We start from the raw sequence: 24,360 nt of genomic DNA on the forward strand, positions 1-24,360 counted from the left end.
GGCTGCTCACGGCAGTAGCGTTTCAGATGTGACTCACCGTGAGGAGGCTTAGTGACAAATTCAGAAGACTGTGACAAACTTGGGCCAGAAAATTAGTGGTACAGCACTCCTCCGTGTTTGGGGTTTGTTGTGTGTGTGTGTGTGTGTGTGTGGACAGGCAGAGTGGACAGTGAGAGAGAGAGAGACAGAGAGAAAGGTCTTCCTTTGCCGTTGGTTCACCCTCCAATGGCCGCCACGGCCGGCGCGCTGTGACCAGCGCACCGTGCTGGTCCGAAGGCAGGAGCCAGGTACTTATCCTGGTCTCCCATGGGGTGCAGGGCCCAAGGACTTGGGCCATCCTCCACTGCACTCCGTGGCCACAACAGAGAGCTGGCCTGGAAGAGGGGCAACCGGGAAAGAACCTGGCGCCCCTATCAGGACTAGAACCCGGTGTGCCGGCGCTGCTAGGTGGAGGATTAGCCTATTGAGCCGCGGCGCCAGCTTAGGGTTTGTTTTTGTTTGTTTGGTTTTTGTTTTTTATTTTTTTAGTCTTTGAAGAAGCTAAAGGGTGGGTAGGAGGAGATAGAAAAAGTCCTGGTGTGACCAAGATTCTTATTTCAGAGACAAAGTAGGGAAAGGAATAGGAGGAAAATACAAGGGTACTACAAAAGATCCGTGGGAAAATGACATGAAAAATAAGTTTATTTTGGCGCATAGAAATTTTGAAATCCATGCATGGGGGTAGGCATTGTGGTGCCATGAATTAAGCCCTGACTTGGGATGCCCACATCCCATACCAGAGTGTCTGGTTCAAGTCTCAGCCACCCCACCTTTCTGATCTTCTGATTAGCTTCTAGCTAAAGTACCTGGGAGGCAGCAGATGATGGTCCAAGTACTTGGGTTCCTGCCCCCCATATGAGAGTCCTGAATGAAGTTTCTGGCTCCTGGCTTTAGCCTTGGCCCCCCCTTGGCTGTTGTGAGCATTTGGGGAATGAGCCTGCAGATGGAAGAGCTCTTTCTCTTTGTCTTCCTCTCTGTCATTCTTTCAGATAAATAAATCCTTTAAAAAAATCCATGCATAGGACATGGTACAGGGGCAGGAGAATAAAGAGTGTGGAGTTGAAAAAAAAAAATCCATGCATAGTTTTATTCAAACTATTCATTTTCCATGACCTTTGTAAAATAGATTTTTATATATATTTGAGAGGGAGACAGACCTCCCATCTGCTGATTCATTCCTTAGATGCCCACAGTGCCTGGCCCAGGCCAAAGCTAGGAACTGAGTCCTAATCTCTCATGTGGGTGGCAGGAACCCTATCACTTGTTGAGCCTCATCGCTGCCTCTCAAGGTGCATATAAACAGGAAGCTATAGTCAGGAATTAAGCCAGGACTTGAACCCAGGCACTCCAGTGTGGCTTCTTAAATGGGGACCTAAGTACTAGGCCAAACATCTTCCCCTCCATAATAAGCTTTTTGAAGACCCTTTGTATATGTGGCTTTCAAATGTTTTTACACCAAAATGAACTTCCTGCTTTAATTCTATTTTCCATGGATTTTTTGAAGCACCTTAATAGCTGCCTTTCTGGGAAGAGAAGGTGTAAGAGAGGGTGCAGCACTTGTCTGGAGCAAGTACTCGGTGTCTGGGAGTCCTCCAGAAGACCAGCCGTTCTGCTGCGTTCTGCTGCGTGCGCTTTGTGCAGCTTTCAGCTGCTCACATGGCCTTGCTTTTCTTTTCTTTTGTTGTTGTTGTGTTTTGTTTTTTTTTTTTTTTTTTAAGATTTATTTATTTATTTGAAAGGCAGAGTTACACAGAGAGAGAAGGATAGGCAGAGAGAGAGAGAGAGATCTTCCATCCGCTGGTTCACTCCTCAATTGGCCGCGACGGCTGGAGCTGCGCCGATCCAAAGCCAGGAGCTGGGAACTTCTTCCGGGTCTCCCACGCGGGTGCAGGGGCCCAAGCAGTTGGGCCATCCTCTGCCATAGCAGAGAGCTGGATCAGAAGTGGAGCGGCCGAGTCTCAAACCGGTGCCCATATGGGATCCTGGCGCTTCAAGCAGGGCGTTAACCCACTGCACCACAGCGCTGGCCCCAGGGCCTCTCTATAGTAAGTGAATGGCTTTGGCTGGGATAACTTGTTCAGCTGTCAGACAGTTTTGTTCTGCCCTTGTTTGAGGACCAGCCGTATAATAGCTATAGAATTAGTCACCTTTGGTTTTATTACGACTGCTGTCATTGAAAGGCTAGCCAGACGTGTGTAGAGCATACACATTGGCCCGGTATACTGGACTGTGCTGTTGTGAGCAGCAGTCTACATTGCCAGTCCCCTGAAGTGGCACAGAGGCCATCCTGCCCTTCCCAGAAGGTGTACTCACAGCTCCGTCCCTCCTTTGAGCTCACTTTACGTTCCCTCCAGGAGGTGGCACCATTCTCTGTAATTCCAGCAGAATGATTTCCAGAGGTTACTCTCCTAGGAACTAATAAGGTTTTTTGCCATTATTTCACCATTTATTATTATGTCAGTTTCCAAGCATTACACTAAATTTTTGAATACAGTTATATAACTATGACACAGCTGCCCCTTGAAAAATCCACTTTGTGTTTGGGGAGATTAGTAGCAGTATGATGTGGTACAACTGAAGTTGAGTTTGCTTGCTAAGTAGAAAGAGGAAAAATGTTTCAGGTAAAGGAAGCAGCAAACACAGTGGTCAACACTGTGAGAGGAAATGATATGTTTAGGACATGAGAAGTTCAGTGTAAAGTCTGCCTTGTGAGGGAAGGAGTGATCAGAGAAGAATCCGGAGAGTTATAATGGAAATTTGGCTTTTGTCCTGGAAACAATAGGAAGCTGCAACACTCAGGCTTATGTTGCTGGACTGAAATACCTCACACAAGCTACTGACCATGGAATGAGGTTTATTTTGGCTCTTGGTCTGGAGGTTCACGTCCAAGATGGGGTGGCCCCATTGATAGGGCATCTGGTAAAGGTGGCCAAATGCCTGCAGAGAAGGGATCACCCGGCAAGCCAGGAAGCAGAGAACCAACCGCTGGGCCTAACTCAGGCTTTTGTAGCTACCTGTCTCGTGAAAGTTACTTTCCAAAGGCATACCCCCAAGGACCTAAAGACCTCCCAGGAAGGAGGCCTAGCATCTAAACACCATAATTGGATTCCACACTGTTAGTACCATTAACTTTATTTCTTTCTTTCTCTCTCTCTTTTTTTTAAAGATTTATTTATTTATTTATTTGAAAGTCAGAGTTAGAGAGAGAGAGGTCTTTCATCTGCTGGTTCATTCCCCAGTTGGCCGCAATAGCCAGAGCTGCACTGTTTCGAAGCCAGGAGCTTCTTCTGGGTCTCCCATGTGGATGTAGGGCCCCAAGGCTTTGGGCCATCTTCCACTGCTTTCCCAGGCCATAGCAGAGAGCTGGATCAGAAGTGGAGCAGCCGTGTCTCAAACCAGCGCCCATATGGGATGTTGGCCCCAGCATTAACTTTCTATTTGGGGACTTAAGTGACTGCATGAGTTCAGGAACCAAATCATTCAAACTATAGTACCCAGTAAACCTTCTTTAAGCAGGAGAATACACCATTAGGTTTGGTTTTTAGCAGGTGAATCTGGCAGCAAAATGGAAACTACGCTAGAATGGGAAATTTGGCAAATTAGAAAGAGATCACTTGGTGAGGGCACAACATCGGGAAGGAGGAAGAAACACTGGTTCAGGAAGTATTTTAGAGGCACAGGAGCTGAGATCTAGTTCTCTGTTGTTCTGGGCGAATCTGCAGTCCCATGAGTAATGAGGCAAAAGATGTAAAGCTTCGGACATTTCCCTTTGTAATCAGGTCAGGCTATTCTATACGAAAGAGCCTTCTTCTTGGAACTGAGGAGTCAGCAGGGGTCAGAAGATAGGAAGTTTCCCTTCTGTGTGACTGCCCTCTAACTGTAAGTGATGGGCCTCTTTCAGGAACAGCGACAGCTTACTCATGAGAATGTGCAGCGCAAGCAGGCAAGGACAGGAGAAGAGCGAGAGGAGGAGGAGGAGGAACAGATCAGTGAGAGCGAGAGTGAGGATGAAGAGAATGAGATCATTTACAACCCCAAAAACCTGCCGCTTGGCTGGGATGGCAAAGTAAGTTCCCACACCACCTCTGCCTGTTTAGAACAGGTGCAGGCCTTAGTACACTAACAATGTTTCCTATTTTCTTTTAGCCCATTCCATACTGGCTGTATAAGCTTCATGGCCTAAATATCAACTACAACTGCGAGATCTGCGGAAACTACACCTACCGAGGGCCCAAGGCCTTCCAGCGGCACTTTGCTGTAAGGAGCTCAGTCATTTCTCTTGGAAACTGAAGTGAAAATTCGAGACTTTTAGAAGGAGGATTAGAGCAGCATGAGAGGAGCACCAGGGTCTAGAGCTAACCAGAAGAGGAAAAGGATGGGTTTAGCTCATTGCATTTGACCTTTGGCAGCAGTGCCAGCTTTTTGGTGTTTGTTTGTTTGTTTGAAGATTTATTTATTTGAAGAGCAGAGAGTGAGTGAGTGAGATCGTGCATCATCTGCTTCACTCCCCAAATGGCCACAACTGCTGGAGCTGGACCAATTTGAAACCAGGACACAGGAGCTTCTTCTGGGTCTCCTACATGGGTACAGGGGCCCAAGCTCTTGGGCCATCTTCTGCTGCTTTCCCAGGCCATTAGCAGGGAGCTGGATCAGAAGTGGAACAGCTGGGACTTGAACCAGCACCCATATGGGATGCTGGTGTGGCAGGCGAAGGCTTAGACTACCACGCCACAGTGCTGGCCCTGCCAAGCCGTTCTTGAGACAAGTCATTATCTGGGTGGTACTCTAGTAAGTGGGCTCATACTTGTCTTGTTTCTGTCTTCAGTTATTAGTACTTGGAAGGTAATTGTACAGAATGGAAAAGACTTATGCTAGACAAAGGATGAGGAGTTATATAAACTCCTATCTCAGACACGCATATTGCTAATTGATCCTGGATCTTCTTGGCTGAGCCCCTAAGTACGCTCTGAATCTTTCTCAACACTATGCATTTACCATCCCTGAGCCAAAACTCATTGCATCAGTGTCTCTCCTTGCTCCTGCATGATAAACAGCCCTACTTGCTTAGATGGAGACGGTGCTGACCTGCCACCATAACCTTCACTCATGTGGGTGCTGGAGATCACTGATGCCAAGTCAGATCCTCCCACAGCCTGGGAGGTAACTGGTTGCAGTCGTGGTCTTGACCAGAGATCGTAAGACTACTTGACAAGTTCTGGGTTTTGTGGAGCAGCCCAGTGAGTCAGACAGTGCAGTGCTGCTCTGAAATATCACTGCTGTCGGTCACACCCACGTGTTTACAGACATGAAATGCAAGGGTGGTGCTGCCATAAGTGGACTCTTTTTTGCAAAGGGTCAGATTGGGATTTATAAGTAGAGTAGTGTTAGTGCTCTTTGTTGAGCTGTTCCTGTGTCACATTGTCCTTTTGCTTTTCTCAGGAATGGCGTCATGCTCATGGTATGAGGTGTTTGGGCATCCCGAACACTGCCCACTTCGCTAATGTGACACAGATTGAAGATGCTGTCTCCTGTAAGTAAGCTTTGTTTACCGTGCCCTAGGCCAGACCGAGTGGCCACTCCTACTCCTACTCAGATGTAGCCTGGTCCAAGGACAGTAGGTTGTGGATATGAAAAAGCTAGAATAGTCATATAATAGCTGCAGTTTTGAGGGGCTGGTTAGTCAGTAGTACTGATTGTTTCTTCCTTGAGAAAGGTCCCATGCATATAAAATGGGACTTTTTAACCTGAGTCTGTGAGCTCCCTTCTGTGTAAAGTTTCAAGAAATTGGTCATGTGTGTATTTTTCTGAATATATTTTAATATGTTAAGAGCCAGTGATAACAAAGGAAAAAGTAGAACTGACATCAGTAAACTTACTTCTGAGATGACAGGGTGGATCCACAGAAACATGATATTTCTGTTTTGGGGACTGGTGTGTTTCACTAAGCTTAGTGGTCTCCATTTGCAACCATTTTGTTGCAAAAGACAGGATTTCATTCTTTTATGGCTGAGCAGTATTCCATCATGGGATACATACTACCATTTTCTTTGTCCCATTATTAGTTGATTGACATCTGGGTTGATTCTTAGCTATTGTGAACTGAGCTGCTATATAAACATGGAGTACAGACAACTCTTTCATATGCTGATTTCATTTACTTTGGGTAAATTCCCAGGAGTGGGATGGCTGGGTCATATGGTAGATCTGTTTTCAGATTTCTGAGGAATCGCGATACTGTCTTCCACAATGGCTATACAAGTTTACATTCCCCCAGCAGTGTATTGGGGTATGCCTTTTTGCACATCCTTGCCAGCATTTGTTATTTTTTGATTATTAGATGATAGCCATTCTAACGGGTGAGGTGAAACCTTATTGTGGTTTTTATTTGCATTTCCCTGGTGGCTAGTGATCTGAGCATCTTTGCATGTATCTGTTGACCATTTTATCCTTTGAAAAATACCTGCTCAGGGGCCGGCGCCATGGCTCACTTGGTTAATCCTCCACCTGCGGCGCCGGCATCCCATATGGACGCCGGGTTCTAGTCCCAGTTGCTCCTCTTCCAGTCCAGCTCTCTGCTGTGGCCCGGGAAGGCGGTGGAGGATGGCCCAAGTGCTTGGGCACCTGCACCCATGTGGGAGACCAGGAGGAAGCTCCTGGCTCCTGGCTCCGGATCTACTAGCAGTTATTACTTATTAAAATTTATTTGGTTGAGTAATGTATAGGTGATACATCATTATGGTCTCAAAAACTGTAGTTCTTATTTCTTATACTCGCAGTGATTCAGTAGGTTTTATTTTGTGTTTAACCTCTCTATAAGTGTTCCTTCCATCTCATTTATTAAAAGACGTTTTTCTGCTTTCAGATTCCTATCATTTCTTGTGATCTTTACCTTAGGACTTGGTCAGTGGATTCTTTCAAATTCTTTTTACATTTTGATGAGTTCTGCAAGTTTAAATGACATTACACAGGTGAAGTATTTACAGCTTTGCCTGACAAAACATGGTGTGCACTTCAGAGTTTAGTATTAGTATTATAAGCTCCCAGTTATCAAGTGCCTACTGTGTGCCGGGAAAGTTGTTCACTTAGTTTTTAGAACAACCAGGAAGGTAGAAAGTTCCACATTTTCAGAAGAGGAAAGTTGAGGTCCACAGAAGTTAGGCAACTTTTCCAAGTTTACATGGTTTGTAAGTGGAACACAGGACTAGACCCTATCTGCCCCAAGATAGTCGTCTTTTTCCATAGTGCTACACTACCTTCACATAAATCTCATCAAGGATAATTTTTTTTAATGATTGATCATTAAAGGTGATTTAAAAAAGAAACTTTATATATTCTCATTAGCTATTTAGAAGTTTTTGGAGGAAAAAAGAATGTAATATTATGGGCAGGGTCATGATTTTTCCATTATTTGTATTTGAAGAATTTCTTCCCTTATTCAACTATTAGTCAATTTCTCTCTCTCCCCCTCCATCCCTCCCTTCCTCCCCCCCTTCTCCCCTTCTCTGTCTCTCTCTCTCTCTAATATTTATTTATTTGAGAGGCAGAATCACAGACAGAAAGGGAGAGACAGAGACAAAGGACTTCCATCCACTGGTTCACTCCCCAAATGGCTACAACGGCCTGAGCTGCACTGATGAGGAGCCAGGAGCTCCTTCTGAGTCTCCTACGTGGATGCAGGGGCCCAAGGACTTGGGCCATTTTCTGCCGCTTTCCCAGGCTGTTGCAAAGAGCTGGATCGGGAGAGGAACAGCACAGTCTCGAACTGTCGCCCATATGGGATGCCAGCGCTTCAGGTCCGATCTTGGCCTGTCCAAAGCCAGGAGCTTCTTTCCAATCTCCCACATGGGTGCAAGGCTGCGACGTTTGGGCTGTCTTCTGCTGCTGTCCCAGGTGCATTAGCAGGGAGCTGGATGGGAAGTGGTGCAGCCAGGACACAAACTGGCACCCATATGGGATGCTGGTGCCATAGGTGGAGGTTTAACCACAGGCCTCAGCCCTGACCCCCTCTCTCTGCTGTTCAGATAAAATGAAATAAGTAAATAAATGTCTTAAAATAAATAGATGATTCCTACTTTGTGGAGCTTGTGGGAGGCCCTAAGCAGAGAGCTAGATCAGAAGAGGAGCAGCTGGGACTAGAACCAGCACCCATATGGGATGTCGGTGCCACAGGCAGAGAACTTGCCCACTGTGCCACAGAGCTGGCCCAAGATATGGACATCTTAATCTTAACCTCTTAGACAAAGTGCCAGTCCCTTCAGTATTTTAGTACTGCTCTGGATTGGATTCCAGTGTGGGCTAGGCAAAGAATGTGACAGAGTCTTGCCTAATGAATTCTGTGGTTCTTCCTGGTGTGCATATAATCTCCACCAGAAGATCTCAGCTATTTTAAAACAATTTTGATTATTTCTTCACCCTTCTTAGTCTTCAACTTTCTTTATATGATATTTCTTCTAATCTTACCAAGTCCAGATTATTCTACTTGATGAGAAATGTAGAAACTGGAAGGAAGTGTAGTTCTCCTTTCTTGCTATCATCTCTTGATTGTCATCTTCCTTAACTAGAAGTGGGCCTGTCTTATCTACTTCTTACAGCCATTTGTTCAAAGAATTCACCTTCCTGGCACCATTTTTGAGATTCAAGTTGTTCTTTCCTTGATTTTTATATCTGTTTTTTCTTGTGTACATGTCTGATCACTCCCCCTGAATCCCCCTGAAGCTATGATGGTTTTAGTATATGGCCTTTTTTTTTATTTTTTTTTTTTAAGATTTATTTATTTATTTGAAAGACAGAGAGGTCTTCTATCAACTGGTTCACTCTGTAGGTGGCCGCAGTGGCTGGAGCTGGGCTGATCCAAAGCCAGGAGCCAGGAGCTTCTTCCTGGTCTCCCACGTGGGTGCAGGGGCCCAAGGACTTGGGCCATCTTCTACTGCTTTCCCAGGCCATAGCAGAGAGCTGGATTGGAAATGGAGCAGCCAGGACTTGAACCAGCGCCCATATGGGGTGCCGGCACTGCAGGTGGCAGCTTTATCCACTATGCCACAGCACCAGCCCCATTATATGTCTTTACTTTTTTATCTCATGTCTTCACAGGAAAAGTATGTTAAGTGGTCATATTTCTCTTTCTTTCCTTCCTTCCTTCCCTTCCTTCACTTCCCTCCCCATCCTCCCCTCCCCTGCCCTCCCTCCCTCCCTCCCTTCCCTCCCTCCCTCCTCTTCTTTCTCTCTCTTTCTGTCTCTCTGTCTTTCTGTCTTTGTTTCTTATAAGGAGCTACTGGGGCTTTGCCTGGCCAAAGCTAGAGTTAGGAACTCCTCCTGGGTTTCCCACATGGGTGGCAGAGGCCCAGCTGTTTGAGCCATCATCAGCTGCCTCCCAGGGTGCGCATTAGCAGGAAGCTGGAGTTAGGAGCAGAGATAGTTGAATTCAGCCACTCTGATATTGGATGTAGGAGTCCCAACTGGCACGCCTCTCTCTCTCTCTCTCTCTCTCTCTCTCTCTCTCTCCCTCTCTCTCTCTCTCTCTCTCTTAAGAGATTTATTTGAAAGGCAGAGAGAGAGAGAGAGGTCTTTCATTCTCTGGTTCACTCTCCAGATGGCCACAGTGGCCAGAGCTGTACTGATCTGAAGCCAGGAGCTTCTTTTAGGTCACCCATGCGGGTACAGGGGTTCAAGGCCTCAGGCCATCCTCTGCTGCTTTCCCAGGCTCATTAGCAGGGACTTAGATTGGGATTGGAGCAGCCAGGACTCGAACTGGTACCCATATGGGATGCTGGCACTGCAGACAGCAGTTTTACCTGCTACTCCACAGCATCAGCCCCCCAACTGATATCTTAGCCAGGCAGCTAAACACCCTCCCCACTGTCAGGATTTTTGAATCATTATTTTTCAGACTCCTTGGCCATGATATTAAACTTAACCTTTTATAACCCACTGATGTTTTTAAAATATATGCAGTAGACTTAAACACATTTGACATATCTGGAGTTCATTTCCTCTTCTATAGTGAACTTAGAAAACAGTTTGCTTTCTCTGAAAATCCTCATAAGGTTGCTCCACATTAACTTCTTCCTTTGAGAATGTTAGTTCTCTCTCTCTCTCTCTCTTTTTTTTTTTTTTTTTAAGATTTATTTATTTATTTGAGAGGTAGAGTTACAGACAGTGAGAGGGAGAGACAGAGAGAAAGGTCTTCCATCCGCTGGTTCACTCCCCAAATGGCCACAGGGGCCAGGAGCTTCTTCAGGGTCTCCCACATGGATGCAGAGGCCCAAGGAATTGGGCCATCTTCTGCTTTCCCAGGCAACAGCAGACAGCTGGATGGGAAGAGGAGCAGCTGGTTCTATAACCGGTGCCCATATGGGATGCTGGCACTGCAGGCAGAGGATTACCTGCACCACAGCTCCGGCCCCAGTTCTCTGTTCTTTTTTTTTTTTTTTTTTTTTTTTGACAGGTGGAGTGGACAGTGAGAGAGACAAAGAGAAAGGTCTTCCTTTTGCTGTTGGTTCACCCTCCAATGGCCGCCACGGCTGGCACGCTGCAGCTGGCGCAGCGCGCTGATCTGAAGGCAGGAGCCAGGTGCTTCTCCTGGTCTCCCATGGGGTGCAGGGCCCAAGCACTTGGGCCATCCTCCACTGCACTCCCGGGCCACAGCAGAGAGCTGGCCTGGAAGAGGGGCAACCGGGACAGAATCCGGCGCCCCGACCGGGACTAGAACCTGGTGTGCCGGCGCCCTAGGTGGAGGATTAGCCTATTGAGCCGCGCCACTGGCCAGTTCTCTATTCTTAAAGTTGTCTTTGGTTATATTTGATGCACTTTTCTTTTACAGCAAATCTCAATAATACATTTTGCAATGGAAGGGATTTTATTTTGTCTGTAGATGGTTCAAACCAAAATTCCAGCTTGGCCTAGGCATGAGTCTCGAAGGCAGAGTCATCCGGAGGAATCCCAGGGGTGGGGAGTGTTGTATCACGCAGTCCTGATTGCTGGTCATTTCTCATCCTTAGTGTGGGCCAAGCTGAAACTACAGAAGGCTTCAGAGCGATGGCAGCCCGACACCGAGGTGGGTGCTGATGTGGGCAGTGGGGATAGTGTCGAGTGACAGAGCTCCCAAGCCATGTAGAAGCGAGGTGAAAGGTGGTCTCGGAGCTATCGCTGTAGCAATAAGAATCAGACGTTAGAGCCCCTCCGAGGGAAGTATCTGCATGGGGTGAGGATGTGTCCCTGTTGATCTTGAGGTAGTCTTCCCAAGAACATTGCAGAGATGAGGAAGTGTGAAGGCACTTCCTTAAGCTTGTAGAAAAATCAGATTGAAAGGTGATGCGTATTTCCTATGAACTTCTCCCTGTGTGTGAGGCCTAGTAGTGACACCCCAAGTTCCACAGGCTCCAGTGGTTTCCAGTATTTTGTTGTTGTTGTTGTTAACAACCAAGCCTTTTCTAGCTGTAATGTAGAATTCTGGTGAATAAAATGTGCATAGGACAGAACGTGTGTAGAATAAAGCAGCACGGCTCTGAAGTGGGGAGACTGAGCCGCCTTGGCCTCCCTTTCAAGCCCTGCAGCTCATTCATTACACACAGTGGCTGCTGGAGGACAGGAGGGCTTACTTTTCTTCTGGAACCCCAGCTGAGACTACAGAGTAGTGCCCGTCACAGTTTGTGCCATGGAATCAGGCCAGGGAGCGCGCAGGTACTCCGAGATTGTGCCAGACATTTCTGCTAGGGGGAGTAGCTAACAGTGTCCCCCTTCCCTTTTTAGGAAGAATATGAAGACTCCAGTGGGAATGTTGTGAATAAGAAGACGTATGAGGATCTGAAAAGACAAGGACTGCTCTAGTGTCCAGGGCTGCAGCTCAGCTCCTGGGCTTGCCCAGACGTCCCGGAGATGTGCTTTTTCTATTTCTCCCAGCCCAACGCTCTTAAAGACTCTGCTCCAAAACGGTCTGGTTGCCAAGCATGCATCATGTCGAAACAAGGCATGCTGGCAGGTTGCAGGGTTGAGATGTGTTTTATCTTTGTTTTATATTAAAAAAGGTTCTGTAGTAAAATAAAACCAGCCCTTGTTCTGAATGTGTCTTTTAAGTTAAACTTAAGTTTAGCTAGGTCCTTTAGTTCATAATGCCTTCCTGCCTATTTTTCACTAACATTAAGAGTTAATGAGCACCTGCTAGGCTGTATCGTGTTAGGTAAATCCGGCCTAATGTCTTCCCCAGCTGCCCTTGCTGCCGCTTCCCAAATGAGCATCACCCTAAGATGACCCTACTTTTAGTCAAATCAGCCGTTGGTGAACATGCTAGGGGAGGGTGTGGAGGCTGAGCCAGAGCCACTTCTAAGGACTAAGTGAGGCACCGAGAAAGGAGTGGGCTGCTCTGGAATGGACGTGCAGCCCTGGTCCTTCCCCTGCCTCAGGAGCCTGATGTGCGGTGGGACAAGGCCCGGCAGTGCTTGTTCAGAACGGAGGTCTCTGGTGAGCCTGTCTGCCTGTTTCTTCTTCAGGATCCCTGTGTGACCGGAGAAGAGCCTGGTACTGTGTTCTCTAAGCCCAGATAGCCACGGTCTTGGGTGAAGTCGAGCAGCTGGTCCAGGATTTGAATCTGAAGGCCAGGGCCTGCTCCAGAACAGGACTTTTCTCCGGAGGCCCCCCTTCTCCCTCAGCACTCAGACTACCAGTGTGCACTGTTAACCTGTCTCCTTTAAAAACCCCCCACTGTGGAGCTGGCTGCATCCCTCACACTGACCCACGGCCCTAGTCGTCTCCGTGGTCTGTGGTATCGGAAGCCCACCCTGTAGCGCTTCACCCTGGGTTGGTGTTTTTCCTTCCGAGTACAGCCTACCCCTGAGCAGCTCCTCACATTTCAGCTGTGCTTTTTGGCTCCTCCAGTTGCTTGCAACCCTTTTGTTGGACAGCCTCCCCAGGAGCTGAGCTTCTGAAGCAGGGTGAGGGGATAATTAAACCTGATTGAGACAGCTAGAAACCGATTACTGAAAACTGGCCCAAGGTGCAAGGAGACCATGCCCTCTGGGAAGACTGAAAGCTGTGGGAATGGGAGGAGAGCCCCTCCTGCCTTCTTGGAACAGTAGCAGCATGGGGCCTCCCAGGCAATGCACCTGCTGCCTGTCCACAGCCCCCTCTTAGGAGTGGTACCTAGGACTCGGGGGTTGGTAAGATGTCTTTACAGTGTGTAGGGGAAGTGGGACCCGGTCCTGAGTTTTCCCACCACCCCTGCCCAGGTGACTGCCACCATCCTGTGAAATGCGTGCCAGAGTGGCCCGAGAGGGGGTCTGGGGCTTGCCTGTTTCAGCCAAAGTTGCTTTTGTTTGTTTGCTATTCATTCAAAGATTTTTTGGTACTTTCCCCGTGTGCCAGGCATAGACATATTTGCATATCTTTTTTTTTTTTTTTTTTTTTTTGACAGGAATGGACAGTGAGAGAGAGAGACAGAAAAAAAGGTCTTCCTTTTGCCGTTGGTTCACCCTCCAATGGCCGCCACGGCCAGCGCTGCGGCTGGCACACCGCCCCGATCCAAAGGCAGGAGCCAGGTACTTATCCTGGTCTCCCATGGGGTGCAGGGCCCAAGGACTTGGGCCATCCTCCACTGCACTCCCTGGCCACAGCAGAGAGCTGGCCTGGAAGAGGGGCAACCGGGACAGAATCCGGCGCCCCAACTGGGACTAGAACCCGGTGTGCCAGCGCTGCAAGGCGGAGGATTAGCCTAGTGAGCCGGGGCACCGGCCCATATTTGCATATCTTGAAAAATTGGGTGGAGATGAGGTGCTGGGAGCAGAAGCCAGAAGTGAGGAAACTCAGTAGCAACCTCCCTAAGGAGGCGGGAAGGGCCTGTGGCCATCTCTATCCAGCCCCAGGGGGACAGAGCTGGTGGCTGAGGCGCAGGGGAAATCAAATCAGTCTTTAAAGATTTATTTAATTGAAAGTTAAAAATATATAGGGAGAGAGAGAGGGTTGTCTGGTGGTTTACTCCACAAATGGGCCCATTGGCTGGGGCAGGGCCAAGCCAAAGCCAGGAGCCTGGAACTCTCTCCAGATCTCCACTTGGGTGTCAGGGGCCCAACCACTTGAGTCATCTGCTGCTGCTTTTCTTTTTGTTTTTTAAAGATTTATTTATTTGAAAGGCAGAAGCAGAGAGAGAGAGGTCTTCCATCCGCTGGTTCACTCCCCAATTGGCTACAACGGCCAGAGCTGCACCGAGCCGAAGCCAGGAGCTTCTAGGTCTCCCACTTGGGTGCAGGGGCCCAAGCACTTGGGCCATCCTCTACTGCTTTCCCAGGCCATAGCAGAAAGCTGGATCAGAAGAGGAGCAGCAGGACTTGAACTGGCGCCCATATGGGATGCCGGAACTGCAGGCAGCGGCTTTACCTGCTACACCAGTACTGTCCTCCCCTTCTTTTCTAGACAAATTAATAGAGAGCTGGATCAGAAGTGGAGCAGCTGGGACTTGAACCGGTACTCATATGGAGTGCTGTCACAGGTGCTTAATCTGTGCCACCACCAGCTCTGGGTTTTTTTGTGGTTTTTTTTTTTTTTTTTTTTTTTTTTTTTTTTTTGACAGGCAGAGTGGACAGTGAGAGAGAGAGACAGAGAGAAAGGTCTTCCTTTGCCGTTGGTTCACCCTCCAATGGCCGCCGCAGCCGGCGCGCTGCGGCCGGCGCACCGCGCCGATCCGATGGCAGGAGCCAGGAGCCAGGTGCTTCTCCTGGTCTCCCATGGGGTACAGGGCCCAAGCACCTGGGCCATCCTCCACTGCACTCCCTGGCCACAGCAGAGGGCTGGCCTGGAAGACGGGCAACCGGGACAGAATCCGGCGCCCCGACTGGGACTAGAACCCGGTGTGCCGGCGCCGCTAGGCGGAGGATTAGCCTAGTGAGCCGCGGCGCCGGCCGACTTTGAGTGTGTTTTTAAGATTCATTTATTTGAAACAGGCACAGAGATTTTCCATCCACTGGTTTACTCTCCAAATGCTCATAGTGGTTAGGTCAAAGCCAGGAGCCAGGAACTGCATCCTGGTCTCCCATGTGGTTGACAGGGGCCCAAACACTTAGGCCATCTTTCCAGGCCATTAGCAGGAGCTGTATTGCAAGGGAAGCAGTGAGGACACCCATGTGGGGTGCTGGCATCGCAGGCCCTGGCTTCACCCGCTGAGCCACAATGCCAGTCGTCAGAAGCTGATCTTGAGATGAGCCCTCCCAGGAGCAGGAGTCTGCTCACTCATCGTATCCAAGAAGAAAGCCAGTAAATCGGCCGTCCTCACCCAGACATCCCCTTCCTCTTGTCTTTTCTTCCAGTCCCCTCCCTCACACCATCTGTGCTGGAAGACCTTGTGATGGGAACACCCTGGAAGGAAAGTGTGTTGGGAAGTGAGGGGCGGACAGTTCTGGGATTTTCCTTCTCCCTCTGCACTGTGTTTTATCCTTGGGATGATGGCTGCCTCTCCCACCTCAGCCTTCAGGGCCTGCCCTCAGCCTTACCCCAAAGTTCTCGTGGTAGGAGTTGGCCTGTGACCCTTTCTGCCATCAGCCACAAGAGTCTTCCTGTTCCGTGGGAGCTCTGGAGGACACCGGTCCCTCCCTCTGATGGCTTCCAAAAGCCCTCTGGGCCTGACAGGTTTCTGATCCGTGTTGGGATGGGGGAGCCTTTGATCTGCCCGAGCTGCCGACTGGCTTTATTCTCCCCTTCCTAGACATCAGCTGTGCTTGCTTTCACCCGGGGCCCCTGGGTGTCCCTGGAGGCAGCAACGGCAGAGGGAGCTCCCAGAGCTGACGAATGAATGGAGGGGAGGGGCAGCTGCCAGCTTCCAGGGGCTGCACCTGCAACTTCCCTAACTTGTACGTCCACACTCGGCCACCCTCTGCACCAGCTGGGATGAGGTGTGGCACGGGGACCGCTGGAAATACTCCTGTAGCCATGGAGGGGTGCGTAGGCTAATGCAGATGGGCACTAAGCTTGAATGAAACGGACTAGGAGGTACTCAGCTAGGCTGCGCCAACCTTGCTGTCTGCCTATGCCTGTCCTCCTGAGTGGTCCCTCCAGCCTTCCCTGCCCAAACCAAGGAGGAGGAAAAGGGCTGGACCCTAGACACAGGGCTTGGGTAGAACCTCTGGGCCCTTAACTTACTGGTCCTTGGAGTTCGCAGCTTCTTTGGAGAGGCACTGACTGACTGAGAAGTGTTTCATGAGGGTAGCATTAGAGGGGAGGGAACAGCAGAGAAGCTGAGGTTCTAGTGGTGTGTGTGGGGACAGAAGGAGCCCTTGTTGCCAAGGAGTCCTGTCCTTCCTCACCCTAGCACCCCGGGTCCCGAGCACTGCCCCATTGTACTTACCACCACCCAGAGAGGGTCCTCGCTGCGGCTGTCCTCAGTCACAGCCTCCTGGCAGCTGCCACCAGAGAGACGGGTCTGTGTACTGACGGGAGACTGCAGACGTGAGGGCAAGGAAACCTGACTGGTGACCCTGAGAGTATGGGGGCTGGGTGGTGGTCTGCCTTCCAGGGGTGAGCAGGAAGATGGGAATGATACCTCCTAGCTTGGCTCAGCTCCAATTTAAGAATGGTGTCGCTCCCCCTCTTCGTGGAGGAACGACACAGGACCCTGCGCTGTTCTTTCTGTCTGCTCGGCCCTCCCCGGGTTTGCTGCTGGTTCTTCCCGGGTTGGCTACTATCCCTTCCACCTCCGTGGAAGGGCAGTTCCCCCTGGCCACATTCCCCACTTCCGCAGGGGAGCGGCACACCGCCGGCCGGCTCTCTCGGGGGCTGCACAGGTGTTCCCCTTAGATGTTCCCCTTAGATGTTCCTGGTGAATGCCGTCTCTCTCCTCCTTTATAGTCCTCCTCCGCCAATCCTAACTCGGCTGCCCACACGCCGAGTACGCTGCTCTCCTCCAATCAGGAGCAAGTCCTACAGTTTATTAGTTGAACTGGAGGCAGCTGTGCGGAAGCTGTTTACTTCTCTCCCAGCGCCATATTGTGGGAGAGCAGATGCATAGAATAAGTCTTAATTCCAGTAACTCAGTCCAGTCCGGATTGCTCCCCACAGATCCCCCTTTCTTTTTATTTTTTGGCGTTGATACGCGCCTGTCTTCGGTGTCCCGCGGCACACACTCTGCTCTACTTGCTAGAGTTGCCACAGGCTCTTACAAGTCCTATCAATCAGGCAAACCGAATCCGGGTCCTCTCTTCGCCATGTTGTGAGGAGGTTTTTAGGCGCTGATGCGTGCCTGTGTTCGGTGACCTGCGGCTCATACTCTGGTCGAGCCGCCTGCTGGCACTTACCGCCTTAATTAGGCAGACCGAATCCAAGCCTCCTAATTGTTGTATTGTGGGGGAAGCCTTACTGATGTTAATTCGTGCCTGTCTTCGGTGACCTGCGGCGCATAAGCTGCTAGCCGCCGCAGGTGCTCATCGTGCTCATCGCCTCACTTAATCAGGCAGACCGAATCCAAGCTCTCACATTGCAGTGTTGTAGGGAGGCCTTTCTATTTCTCTATTTCTCTATCTCCGGGCATTCCTATTTCTCCCATTTTACTTCTATCTTCCAGCATTCCTATTTCTCTCATCTTACTTCTAAACTTCTGTTTCTCTTATCCCCGCGGTTTCCAGGCGCCCGCCCGAGGCTGCTTCTCGGCACCTCGCCCCGCGGCAGCTTCACGGCTCTGCGCGGCTTCCCGGCGCCTCGCCCCGCCGGCGCCCACCCCACGGCGGCTTCCCGGCTTTGCGCCGCTTCAGCCCGCGCTTCTCTCATCTGCGCGGCTCGGCTTTGCCCGCACACTCCGCGGTCTCCACGCACTTCGCGCCCGCACCACGGCCTTGCGCCAGCCCTGCGTTCCCTATCTATTCACGCCCCGTGCTCTCTCTGCACGCGGCGGCTTCCGCGAATGTTTCCGCCACCACCGGCATTCAGTCCAAGTTCCCCGGACTAACCTGGCGAATTCCAACCTGGCGGCCCACGTCTCTGCTTCTGGTTCCAGATCTTCGCCTCTTGCTCCCCGGGCTGACTTGAAGAATTCCAAGATGGCTTGGCCTGCACTCGCGGCTTTATCCTCCCTAACATTTTTCTCTACCCGGTATGTTTCCCTAAGTTTTCTTCCAACAATATTCCTCCCTCATTTCTCCTGGCTTCTCCCCACAGTCCGTATCCGAGTCTAAGTTTCTTCTAGGTTTCACTTTCACTTTCAACCTGCAGTCCGTATCTAAGTTTCTTCTTGCTTTCACTTTAAATCCTAACTTCTTTCCCACAGTCCATATCCGAGTCCAAGCCTCCTCCAGGTTTCACTTTCGCTTTCAATCTCCTAGCTTCCCCACCATAGTCCGCATCCGAGTCTATGAAAGCTTTCACTTTCGCTTTCAATCCTAACTTCTTTCCCACAGTCCATATCCGAGTCTATGCCTAGGCTTTCCATAGCTTCTTCCGGCACCTTTCTCGTCTGGCTTTCCCCTAGGCTCTTCGCTAGTCTCTCTCTCCGGTATTTTCCTGCTTCTTCCCGTTTCTTCCCTCCTAAGTTTGCTATCCGTCCTAGGTTTCCTATCCGAGTCAGATTTCCTATCCGAGTCACGGCACCATTATGTCGCTCCCCGTCTTCGTGGAGGAACGACACAGGACCCTGCGCTGTTCTTTCGTCTGCTCGGCCCTCCCCGGGTTTGCTGCTGGTTCTTCCCGGGTTGGCTACTATCCCTTCCACCTCCGTGGAAGGGCAGTTCCCCCTGGCCACATTCCCCACTTCCGCAGGGGAGCGGCACACCGCCGGCCAGCTCTTCTCGGGGGCTGCACAGGTGTTCCTTCAGCTAGATGTTCCCCTTAGATGTTCCTGGTCCATGCCGTCTCTCTCCTCCTTTATAGTCTTCCTCCGCCAATCCTAACTCGGCTGCCCACACGCCGAGTACGCTGCTCTCCTCCAATCAGGAGCAAGTCCTACAGTTTATTAGTTGAACTGGAGGCAGCTGTGCGGAAGCTGTTTACTTCTCTCCCAGCGCCATATTGTGGGAGAGCAGATGCATAGAATAAGTCTTAATTCCAGTAACTCAGTCCAGTCCGGATTGCTCCCCACAAATGGGGTAGGGTCTGCATCCTGGAGAACCTCTGGACAAGGTGAGCCCTGTCTTCAGACCCTCTCTCTGACCCGGGGTTCCCTTGCCTTGGGCTCTGAAGAAGCCCATCACTCCCTTCCCCCTGCTCCCGAGGCACCTCTGGCAAATGAGGCCAGATCAGACGCACTGGATATCTCTTTCCTGTCACTGCACCTGCTCCAGGTCTGCCCCTCTTCAGGCCTGGGATGCTGCTGTTGCCATGCCAGTAGCGAATTCACTGTCAAAGGGACTGTTGGTGAGATGCAGGCCCCTTTGTGCCTGTCTCAATGTCGTTCTGGTAGTATGGCTTGCAGGAAGCAAAACCCAGGGCCCTGGGACCCCTTACTCCCTACAGAGTGATCTCGCCTGCTCCATAGCTTCAGTTTATTCATTTGCATAATGCAATAATGGAAATGTGTTTGCAGGGATCACCTGGGCTGCCCAGGACTGGTCCTTCACTCTCTGGCTCCTACTGCACCTTGACAGAAGATGTCTGTGGCCAGTGGCAGCCACGGGGCTGCTTTGATCAGAGGTAGTGGTCTAGCCTTGCTAGTGGTCTAGCCTTGCCGGGGCCTTGTAACCAAAGCTAACTCAGGGCTGCTACTGGACCGGTGGCCTGCCCCTACTCTTCCCTGACTTTTTTTTGGCCTGTGACCATCGAGCTGGGTGCACTCTGCAAGTGTACTCTCTTCCTTGTCTCCTAGCAGCCCTCCTGCTCGTCCTACTGGGAGCCCCGCACCTGACAAGAAGTCAGCTGACTCCTGCCCCTGTCCAGGTAAGCAGCACGTGGAGGAGGAGGACAGAAGCTTCCTTCATCCCATGGGCCAGGGATCACAGTGTCCACACCGTCCACAGGTGTGCCACAGCTTCCAATGCTTCGGAGACAAGTGCTACCAGGAGGCCAAGTTCTCCCAGCAGACAGCAGACTGCGGGCCTGGGGAACACCATTGCCAGGTGCGGGGTTGGGGCCTCGCTGAGATGGGGGTGGAGGGGCTGTTGGCAGGGGTGCAACTTTGAGGTGCAGTAAGGTGTTGGGGAAAGACTAAAGCAGGGGTAGAGGAGTCAGTATTTGGGGTGCTGGGAGAAGTGGCTCTCCCCCACTCCTGGAGGTGCCTGCACTCTCTTCACCCAGCTGATTCAACTCAACGCTTCCTACTACGTGGCCCAGTGCAGCCTCGATTGTGAGGGGGAAAATGAAACAGATACCAGCCCTTGCCTGCTGTCCACCCACTGGACGCCCAGTGCAGGTCCCTGCACCCTGCAGTGCTGCACAGGACAGCCGCTCTGCCTGGATCTCAAGGGGTCAGCCTCGGGTGAGACAGCCCCACCCCTGATGCTCAGCCCTACCCTACCAACCTATGGCCCTGAGCGCCATCTCCACTGCCCTTGTCTCCAACTCCCATCCCCATTTTACCCACAAGCTCAGAGCCCTCGTGTCCAGGAACCCCCGGCTCTGAGGCCTACCCTTTGATGGGTTCTCAAATCTCAGCTCAGGTCACACTGTCGCGAGTACCTGACTAACTCCCTTGCCTCTGAACCTTGCTGACTCACTGTTACCTTTGAGGTCTTACCTTTGTTCCCAAGCCTAAGCTTTCTACTTTCAGTGCTCAGCTCTCCTCCCAAATGCACCCCCACCTTTCCCCAGTCCAGCTCATCCAGTGCTCCTCCCCACCCCCACAAGGAGGCACAGAGGAAGCCCCAGTGCTTGTCAGGGTGGTGACAGAGCTGGATATCGGGTGGCCAGCTGCCTGCACACAAGATAATCTCCGCTCAGGGCAGGGTGGGGTCAGGGCTTGGCAGAGGAAGTGCCCCCCCTCCCCGCACCCTGTGCTTCCTCCCTCAGGCAGCCCTCCTATGTTCCCAGGCCAAGGCCACCTGACTGTGTCAGAGGACAAGCTGCCTCCCACTCCTCCCTTGGTGACCACCACCTCGCCAGCCCCCAGTAGAAACGTGAGTGTCCGTTCACCCCTGGTTGCTTTGGGAGGTAGAGGCAGGAACCAGCTGCATGGGGCCACAGACAGGGGCCTGGGCTGGCTCCTGCCTCACCTCTGTCCAGCACTCACCTCCTGTTCAGTCTCAGTAGAGCTCCCCAGCCCCTGAACTTCCCCTTGCTTTCTCTTCCAGGAGAAAATCTGTGACACCTTCTCCTGCCTGGGTCGGGACTGCCTTGAAGAGCAGGAAGCTGTGGCCGTGTGCCCTGAGGGCTTGGACTTCTGTGAGGTGGGCCCTGGAGTGCCCCAGGGATGGGGCTGCCTTCCTCCCCAAGGGCTGCAGGCCTTTCTCCTCCTGCCTGGAGCTGTAGCTCAGCAGCCAGTCTGGCCAGGGCTGGACCTGCAGGGAGCCAGGCCACCCGGGGTCTAGCGAGCTTAGCGCTCAGCTCCGTGTGGTGCCAAAACCCAGGGCGACAGATGACATTTTCCAAGTCTCCATGACACACCCCCTTGTTCTGACTGCCCTGCATGTCCGTGGCGGGCTGGCTGACCTCAGGGGGAGGCAGCTAGGAGTCCAGGGAGGTGCAGCTCAGCCTGTGACCCACTCAACGCTTTCTGCTTCTGCGAGCACAGAAGAGACGGGGAGGAATGACTGCTCCATCTCTTGCAGCTGAAGTGGACCGGCTCCGGCTACACTGCGGGCTGCAGCCAGGCCTGCATGGCGGAGATGCTCAGGTGCCGTGGGGCCGTGGCTCAGCCCTGCTACCAGGAGTGCTGTCGAGCCTCAGCCGCAGGCAGCTGCCTCCAGCTGGATGGGAACCCCCACTTCAACCAGGCAGCCCCAGGGGCTCCTGGGAGCCTCCTGCACTGGGCCCTGGCTGCGACCACACTGCTGCACCTTCACTCTTCCCTGTTCCACTTCCTGCTCCCCTGATGAGGCCAGGCAGAATCAGAGAGAATTCAGAACTGGAGAGACCCTGCGAACCCCCAGGACCACCATTAGCGCCGATTCCCGTAGTTGTATCTTTAGCAGAAGGGATTTGTCAAGACCAGAGCTCTGGGCTCAAGGCCCCTCTCTTCCTTCCCATGGCTTAAGCCTGAACAAGGTACCCTGCAAAGGGGGCAGGGCATTACCCCGGGCCCAGCGGGAGGACCTCAGAATCCTGTAGGCACTGTTCCTTCATCCACTTTCCCCAGACTGTCAGCTGGCTGTGGACTCAGAGCAGGGCTGCAGTTGGGGTCCCCTGCAGGTACCTCCTCCCCTTGTTCTCTCAGGGTCAGAACCAAACCCCTTTCCCCTCACCCCCACATGACCTTGAAACGGAATTCAAATAAACTTGGGATCCATTTGCGCTGTGGATGTTTCCAGGAAAAGATTGGGAAGAAAAGTGCTAGCTGTTTGGGGGGGGGGAAGGCTTTGCATGTGCAAAATCGGGCTGGTCATTGGGGTAGCAACTCAGCGAAGGCCAGAGGAAGGAGGCTGGTTAGCAGTCTCCATGGTCACCTCTTCCCCAGCACAAGTCCATCTGCTGCTCCTTCGGTTTGGGCCAAAGCTTGGGAGGAGTGGTCATTCAAAGAACGCATTGAGTCGTTCAGTAAGTGTGGTTAGAGGACCACGGGCTTCAGAGGCTGCGGGGTGAGGAGGAGGCAGCCTGGGGAGACGGCCAGTGCTCGGGGCGAAATGACCCTAGAACCCGGCGCCAGCGCTGGCCCTTTTTGTCTATCCGCAGTGACTCCTTTACCTTAGAGGAGGACATTGAGGTCCAGAAGGAGAAAGGTCCTGGGCCAAGGACACATTGCTGGGTGAATTAGAGGGAGGGGCCCAGACCAACAAAGCCTACGCTCGGGCTGCGTCTCCCTGTATTGGCCCAGTTTCAGTCATCACAGCACTGTGTGTGTGTTCACATCCCTCATCCTCAAACAGCCCCGTGTGGCAGGCAGGGCCAGGTGGGGGCTGCGGGAGGAAACGGGCGGTGCGTGGCTATTAACTGCACTGGAGCCGGAGCCGGGCTCGCAGTGAGTTCCGGTCTTAGCCCTGGCTCAGCCTCTGAGCCTGGCTTTCTCCGTGTGGGAAGATGGAGGTAACAGTTCCTTGTAGTCTTGTTCTTCCCTCCGTCAAGCTAGGACAGGGTCGTTATTGGGGGGCAGAGGGGAGGAGGTTCAGGAGAGGCCAGTGCTGCGCCTCACTGAGAAGAGTTGAGGGTAGAATTAAAATAGGAAGGTCTTGGTTTTGTTTTTTTTCCCCCTTAAGGTAAAAATGACCGTCTTCCTTCCTGCCCAGGGCAGGGAGATTTGGCTCCATGCCCTAGAGGGCCTGCGGTGGGGGCTAAGGCATGCATTAGAAACCCAGCCCCAGGATGGGGATCCCGGAACGCCCCAGGACCTAAGGGGTTAACGGGGACGGGGAGTACCCTACCACCACCCACCAGGGTTAACTCAGGCATGCTGGGACTCGCAGGCTGGCTGACCATGCTGGCGCAGGGGCTGCTGGGAAATGTAGTCGCTGGCCTGGCCCCGGCGCTGCAGTGTCCCGGGCGCACCCAGCGGTGACAGCTCAGAAGGTAGGCAGCAATAGTAAGGGGCTGGGAGCAGGTGCGGGCAGGAAAGGCAGGACAGGGCTGGGCAGGAGGGAGCGGGCAAACTGAGGGCTGGGACACCCCCCACCCTGCCACCATCCGGTCCCGTGGCTGTCAGACCGGACCCCCCCCCCCCCCCGCCCGCCTTGCTGATGCAACGGGGCCTACTAGGCGGGATGAAAAGCAAGGAGCCACGGGATGCTTTTCCCATCTGCAAGGAAAGAGTAACAGCACTGGGTTCCTTCTCAAGGATGGGACCCTCCCTTCCTGAGAGTAAGGAGAGAGCCCCCACCCCAACCCCATGTGGAGACACCCCCGACACCTCCCAGAGGGGCGCTGGCTGCGCCCCTGGAAAGGGAGGCAGAGCCCGCCCCAGATGCATTGGCACCAGGTCTCCTGCTCCCCACTCAGGAGCGACCAGATCCCTCCCAGACCAAGGGCGGCACAACAGACCAGCCCTAGGGCCCCGCTGCTCCGGAGTTGAGGAGGAAGGGGAGGAGGACGACGGGCAGGCCTCCCTTACCTCCCTGCACAGAAGCCCCCTGCTTCCTGCCCCTCAGTCCTCCGAGAAAGCTCCCTCACCTCGTCGGTAGCTTGTTGCCTAGAGGGACTCCCATCCGCCCTGGCCCAGGGGTGTCTGCCCAGCAGGGGCCAGCATGGACCAGTCTGTGGCCATCCAGGACACTCTGGCGGAGGGCGAATATTGCGTCATCATATCCTTCTAGGCTCTGAGCTCCTGGGCCCTAGGAGTGA

General features: G+C 52.1%; 3 protein-coding genes and 2 long non-coding RNA genes across 5 annotated transcripts in view; 4 read left to right on the plus strand and 1 right to left on the minus strand.

Moving 5' to 3' along the window:
- Window positions 1-12,098, plus strand: part of SF3A3 (splicing factor 3a subunit 3) — a 27,782-nt gene extending 15,684 nt beyond the window's left edge. The window contains exons 13-17 of the mRNA XM_002720688.5: window positions 3,941-4,105; window positions 4,186-4,296; window positions 5,479-5,569; window positions 11,037-11,092; window positions 11,788-12,098. Coding sequence (XP_002720734.1) covers window positions 3,941-4,105; window positions 4,186-4,296; window positions 5,479-5,569; window positions 11,037-11,092; window positions 11,788-11,865 — 501 coding nt within the window. The 3' untranslated portion in view covers window positions 11,866-12,098. The remainder of the gene's footprint in view (window positions 1-3,940; window positions 4,106-4,185; window positions 4,297-5,478; window positions 5,570-11,036; window positions 11,093-11,787) is intronic.
- Window positions 10,139-24,307, minus strand: LOC138850677 (uncharacterized). The gene is made up of 3 exons (XR_011390771.1): window positions 24,190-24,307; window positions 16,364-16,445; window positions 10,139-11,184 (listed from the first exon to the last, which is right to left on the minus strand). It is a non-coding gene; the product is annotated as an uncharacterized lncRNA (long non-coding RNA).
- LOC138850678 (uncharacterized) lies at window positions 13,413-16,562 on the plus strand. Its single transcript, XR_011390772.1, has 2 exons — window positions 13,413-14,556; window positions 14,936-16,562. It is a non-coding gene; the product is annotated as an uncharacterized lncRNA (long non-coding RNA).
- Window positions 19,321-22,380, plus strand: LOC138850311 (uncharacterized). Its single transcript, XM_070076742.1, has 7 exons — window positions 19,321-19,326; window positions 19,687-19,875; window positions 19,956-20,054; window positions 20,233-20,413; window positions 20,965-21,050; window positions 21,225-21,320; window positions 21,702-22,380. Exons 1-7 carry the CDS (start codon window positions 19,321-19,323, stop codon window positions 21,963-21,965), a joined length of 921 nt encoding a protein of 306 aa, XP_069932843.1. The 3' UTR covers window positions 21,966-22,380.
- The window catches only part of INPP5B (inositol polyphosphate-5-phosphatase B), a 67,884-nt gene continuing 67,653 nt past the window's right edge, over window positions 24,130-24,360 (plus strand). The window contains 1 exon segment of the mRNA XM_070078727.1: window positions 24,130-24,320. Within this exon segment, the coding sequence (XP_069934828.1) occupies window positions 24,264-24,320 (57 nt within the window). The 5' untranslated portion in view covers window positions 24,130-24,263.

Source organism: Oryctolagus cuniculus, chromosome 7, assembly GCF_964237555.1.
Source record: "Oryctolagus cuniculus chromosome 7, mOryCun1.1, whole genome shotgun sequence".
NCBI classification, from domain to species: Eukaryota; Metazoa; Chordata; class Mammalia; order Lagomorpha; family Leporidae; genus Oryctolagus; species Oryctolagus cuniculus.